We start from the raw sequence: 5,897 nt of genomic DNA, 5'->3' as shown, positions 1-5,897 counted from the left end.
GGGCCCAAGGGTGCCCGCAGCCCATCGGGCTGGGAGATGGGGAGCAGCAGAAGCCCCCTGAGCCTTTCTGAAGTGTTGGGGGAAACCAAGGGGAGCGGCATCACCCCGGGGGTCACTTCTGCACAGGGCTGTGACCCTGCGATGGGTCATCCCACAGCCCGGTGCCAGCCCAGCCCCACAGGGGCCATGGCCATGGGCTGCCCCTGAGGCTCCCAACACTCACAGCACCCCGCGGGGTCTCCACCTCCCCCAGGAAAAAGGGGTCTGCAAGCCCACCTCAGCCGCAGCCCAGCAGGATGGTTACAGGCACATCCAGAAATCAGATTTGGGATTTAGTGAAGCCCAGCCCTGCAGGGATGCCCTGGTCCAAGGGGATTAAGGGATTGTAGGGCTCAGGGACCAGAGGGAGGGGAGCGGTGGTTCCTGGAAAGGCAGCAAAGCTCTGGACCCTACAAGGGCACCGTGTGGAGCTGGACGAGCATTGGCTGAGCGGGCAGGAGGGGGCAGCTGGCAAAAAGGCAGGGAAGAGGTGACATCCTTGTTTGCCCGGCCAAAGGGGTGGCAGGGAGGGAGGGGGCTGCAGAGACACCCCTTGCTCGCCCCGTCCCACCACGGCCCTGGGACGTGCTGTCCTGGCCCTCTGTGCTTGGGGATGGAGTGCCATGTCCTGTGTCAACTCCAAGACGCATCCCCAGCAAGTGAAGAAAAGGCCCTGGGAAGCCTTTCCCCAGCTGGTGCTGGGGGGAGCAGGAGGGGATCGGGCAGAGACTGCTCCCGACCCACAGTGACAGCCCTGCAGCCCTGGCCCCACACCCTGGTGCCCACACTGTTCGGGCCTGGTGGGAAACTCCATGGATGGCGAGGCTGAGCCTAGGGAATTTGGCTTTCTCCATAGCCCCTTGCTCACAGCAAGGCCACAGAAACCCTTGCACTGCCTTTTTTGACACAATGGAGCAAACCCAAAGCCTGAGACAGGTTGTCCAGTGTCTAGCTAAAACCTCACATCCCCCTTGGGAGTTTAAACCCCTCCTCACAGCTCCTGTGTCTGCAGCAGTGCCAGGAGGGCACCTGCAGCATCCCAACAGTTTTAAATACCTAACCCCCGGCATCTTCCCTCCAACTGCAGCGTGGTCTGGAAGTTCATCTTGCTTGGACGCACTGCTCCATCACTTGGGAGAGGATGGGGCTGTCCACCCTTCTGGTAGGACGTATGAGGAACAACCCCACTCTGGCTTCTGAGATCCCCACTGCCACCCCATGCTCAGAGAGCAGCACAGATCACTCCTCACCCCCAGCCCTGATCCCAAACAGGAAGCCACACATCTTTGTCATCTTCAAAATAAAACTTTTATTTATTCGGTAACAAGAACATTGAATCTGCACATCAGTGCACAAGTTCACATTTAAAAACAGCTGAGCACATCGGTCATAAAGTCTTTAGGGGGAAAGGGGACGATCCCAGCCACCAAGGAAGATCCAGGAGGGGCAGACAGAAGTGCTCCCCTCCCTGGTTTGCAACCCCACCGCCAGCTGCTCGGCCCTGGACAATCCCTACAAACCAGCGCACGGACGTCACATCTCCATAAAGGAAAATAAAAGGCACTGGCACCTTCTCTCGTGCCAACAGAGATGTCTGCAGCGCAGGCAGGCTGTTAGCACCTCTGGCAGCACCGCCGGACAGGCACCGAGCCCTGCGCCAGCCCGGACCCTCCTGCGCCAGGCCAGCACCTGCCTCTGCCCCACACCAAGGGCTCGGGGGTCCCTCCCTTGGGGAGAAGTGGTGGGGTTTGTGTGGAGCCAGGACCGGATTAAGGCAGGACGCACCGTGTGGGGAGCAGGGACCTGCGGTGGGTATGGCTTCCTCCTGCCAGAGGGCTGCGAGGCTCCTGGAGCCCCCGGCAGGTGCAGTGCCCCTGCGGCCATGGATTCCCAGCTCGCTCCTCCCAGGAGGTCCCTGGAGCAGCCGGAGGTGGGGCGGGATCCCTTCCACCAGGCCTTTGCTGGCAGAGAGACATGGAACTAATCCCTGCTCCGTTTAAACATCCAAGTGACCCAGAAGCGGCGTCACCTCCTGCCACCCGCTGGGACCGTGCCCTCAGGAAAGGGCCGAGAGGGGAGAGATTTGTACACGTCACAACTTCTCAAGCAGACCGGACACACTCACACACACACCCACACACACCACCGAGTGCAACAGAACGCAGTGTAGAACCAGTTTCACGCACACGCAGTCCGTTTGTGCAAGGCTCACACGTTACAGTACGGCCGGGACGGGGCAGCGATGGCTGGGACATTGTACAGGAGTCAATGTAAACAATAAAGCGTCCTCCGAGAGGCTTCGCCAGAGACCAAAGAACAGTTGCTTTGTACAAAAATGCCCTTAAAACAACACGTTTCTCCCAAACCCCCTCTACCTGCGAGGCTTGTCAGCTGCTGAGCACCCCGGAGGTGCTGCTGCTCCCTGTGGTGCTCAGCGGGTCACAAGAAGCTCTCGTGGGGTGGCTCCAGGAACCTCCCACGAGCCAAGAGCATGGAGAAGGGACAATCGTCCCCAGCAGACACCTCTGATGCCAGGGGCTTGGTGGCTTCATTGCCCAGACACTGGGAAAGGAGGTCCAGGTCCCTCCAGTCCGTCCCCTTCCTGCCATCCCGCTCAGAGCCTCCAGACCTCCAAGGCCTTCATCACTCTGCAAGAGAACCACTTTTCCTGACTCCCTCTGCCTGCCCACAGCCTTCTCAGAGAAAAACCAGTTATGCTGGGCCAGAGCCAAGGACAAGGGGACAGCAAAGCACCTCCCTGCAGGGGCCTCTGCCCCTTTGCTGCTCTCCCCAGCTGAAGCACCTGGAGAGCAGCTGAGTATTGGAAGGAAGCAGCATTTCTGGTCTGCATTGAAGACCCTTCCCAGAGGGCATTTCTCCTGAGATCAAGCCGGGCAAAGAAACCCGATCCTTTTCCTCCTCCTCCTGCCTTCTCAAGGGAAAAAATTCTACACAAGGCTTTTCCCTCCCCAGCAGATCCTCGTCACCAGGACATGCTGCCAGCCAAGCACGCACCCTCCAATGCAAGGCAGGCTGGTGGCACCCAGTCCCTTCCACCTGTGGAGGGGCAGGCAGGCATGTCCTTGGGGTCAGGACGGTGGGCAGTGGGGCCTGGTGCAAGTTTGTGGGGGAGGTAAGGACAGAACCTGCCCTGCTCAAGATGACATGAGCCACTTGGCCTTTCCACAGGGTCTGCCTGGCTCCGGAGCCAGCTGGAGCGGGCTAGGAGAAGCCACATGTCTCTCAGTGTCCCAAAGAAGTATCTGGCCTCCTGGGCCAGGGGCTTGGGTGACTTCTAGGGACTGAAATGGCCTGGGGTGACGTGCTGTTTGACCCAGGACAGGGCTGTGCTCCAGCATGGGTGACAACCCCCTGCCAGAGTTCAGGAAAGGGAGGGATAGTGCTCGTGGCTGCTGGAGCACAGGTGGACTCACAGACCTTGCCCAGGCTGCAAGGCAGCACAGGAGGACCCCTGGGAGCTAACGGAGCGCAGCAAGGTGGCATTACCTTGCCAGCTGCTCGGCTATCCTCTGCCACCAGCTGTGGGCAGGCTGGGGATCGCTGACACCCCTTCCCCAGGGCAGGCACATGCTGCTTCCCAATACTCCAGAGCACTCCGGTGCCGTGCACTCCTTTCCAGCTCAAGAGTTTGTCCCATCAGAGCCTGCAAGGCTCTGCAGCTTTAGGGCTGCTTTCTAGGCATGGCCTTGGCTGCTGCTCCTCCCACACCACGTCCTCTCAGTGCTGGGCTTCAGCAGCCTGAGCCATTCTGCATCTTCTCTTTGCTTTGCTCCTCCCCAGAGGGCAGGTCTGGGCCCCAGCCGAGCACCAGCTCAGGACCTGCCACAGGACTGTGGACAGGACTCAGAGCTCCTCTTGGCCTTTCCCTCTGCTCCTACAGCACAGGGACAACTTGCTGATGCACACAGCTAGAAATGAGGAGCTTTGATTAGCCAAACTGCTCAGAAACCACAAAATAATTTGCTGAAACTTGGAGCAGAGCCTTCACACACGGTTTCTCTGGGGAAGCAAGAACCTGCAGAATGGCTTGGAGCAGCCAAAAGCTTTCCACGTCCAACTGGCACTCCTGGAGCCCAGCTTCAAGCAGGAAGGAGATGGGCAGACATACAGTGCCCCTCCCACCGTGGGGTAACAGGGGTTCACGCAGGACTGGAGGAGAAGGGACACATTTGGCATCGAGGCTCACTTTTGGAAAGGGAAGACAGCTTAAAATGTCAAATCCACTCCCGTGTCTGTGCAGATCACAAAGAACAGAACTGAGTTTGAGTCAGGTGGGTTTGTTTTCCAGTTTACAGAACACAGTCTTGCCCTTCTTTTTTTTTTTAAAAAAAACATAGAAAAGACCAAAAAAAAATTAATATAAATATCATATATACAATTTAGCCCCCCCCCCCAAAAAAAAAAGAAAAAAAAAGAAAAAGAAAAAGAAAAATCTTCACGAAAAGATTTTCTCTCTGGGTCCAGAGTTAGAAGTGACAGCAGAGAGGACAAAGCTTTGCATTAAGGGCAGTATGTCATGTAACAAAAACAGCTCAGGGTTGGGGAGCGGCCAGAAACACCCGTGAGCGTGGCAGAGAGGAGAGGGAAACTCAGGCAGCACAAGAACAGCTTTGGGGCAGAGGGCAGGCAGTAGGAGGAGGGCGGAGGACAGATGATATGGCCATGAACTTGGAAGGCCCACAGCAGTATTCAAGTAATGGGAGGGTTAAAACCCTAATGAGGCGTTTGTTTTAAAAGAACACTGGCTTTGGGGGTAGAGGTGAATGTGGCAGCTCTTGGAGGAGCTCTGCCCCACCTCAGCACAGAGCAGAGAGCTCTGTGTGCCCCATGGCAGACAGGAAAGCTGGTCTAGGTGCTGCCTAGGGTTATTAGAGCCCATCCCTCGGGAGGACTTATCCCTGTGTGCTCCTTTTGGGGAAGCACCAGCTGAAGCGAGCCCAGGGGGTTTGTCCTGAAGCAGCTTTGTGAGGGTTCTGCCAGCATCGTGGAGTTCCAGTTTACAGAATAAAAGAAAGGCCAAACAAAGGGACCTTGGCACAACCTTCACATTTACAGGGGCTCTCACCCCACCAACTGCCCAGCACCATTTCAAGGCATGGGGAAAATTCAAGTTAGGAACTAGGATCTGGTTGTAAGCAAAACTCCACCTTGCCGAAGCAAGCCAACATCAATTTTCTCATGGTAAAGGTGTTCTTTTAAAACAAACCAACAACAACAACAAAAAAAGAACATTTGAGGTTATCTGAGTTAAACTTAAAAAAACCCAAACAGTCCTGCAGTCAGAGTCACACACAGAAGAACCAACCCACACCTACATGCGCCAGGAACAGTAAAATGACAATATATATAAAATTAACCAATAAAGTGCATGTTCCTTATATTACACCTGCCCCTTGCGTGAAAGCAACACCACGGGTTCTGGGTAAGAAATCACAGCCAAGGGCCCAGGATCACATCGTGTTGTAGAGGGGATTGGTTGTCCGCTTTTTGTCATTGGTCTTTTTGAGCCTCCTCAGAGGGTGAGTTCTCCCGTGCTGCTGCCGTGGGGCGACAGCCAGAGCTTGAGATGGAGACAAGGAGTCCAGGACCTGCACTTGGAGCAGTGGAGGGCTCTCCCCGGAGCTAGTCCACGTCGGATCTGCACTGGAACACAAACTCTGCTGGCTGGAGCTGCACTCTTTGGCGTACTGAGCCAGCGGCCTCTCCACCGGCTTGCTCTGGGCAATGCACTCGGCTGTTCTGAGCTGTTCCACAAAATGCTTAGTGGGCTCTGGGGAGGAGAGGAGATGCTTCCCACATGGACTCTCCGAGCCCTTCTTGAAACTCCCCCCACAAAA

The 5,897-nt window shown here is 56.3% G+C and overlaps 1 protein-coding gene across 1 annotated transcript in view; it reads right to left on the bottom strand.

Annotated features, from left to right (window-relative positions):
* Nucleotides 1-5,510: 5,510 nt before the first annotated feature.
* Nucleotides 5,511-5,897, bottom strand: part of SSH2 (slingshot protein phosphatase 2) — a 29,239-nt gene continuing 28,852 nt past the window's right edge. Inside the window, exon 15 of the mRNA XM_017735157.1 lies at nt 5,511-5,620. Within this exon, the coding sequence (XP_017590646.1) occupies nt 5,511-5,620 (110 nt within the window). The remainder of the gene's footprint in view (nt 5,621-5,897) is intronic.

Source organism: Corvus brachyrhynchos, unplaced genomic scaffold (assembly GCF_000691975.1).
Source record: "Corvus brachyrhynchos isolate BGI_N302 unplaced genomic scaffold, ASM69197v1 scaffold145, whole genome shotgun sequence".
NCBI lineage: Eukaryota > Metazoa > Chordata > Aves > Passeriformes > Corvidae > Corvus > Corvus brachyrhynchos.
This window is presented reverse-complemented; position numbering and strand designations above follow the sequence as displayed.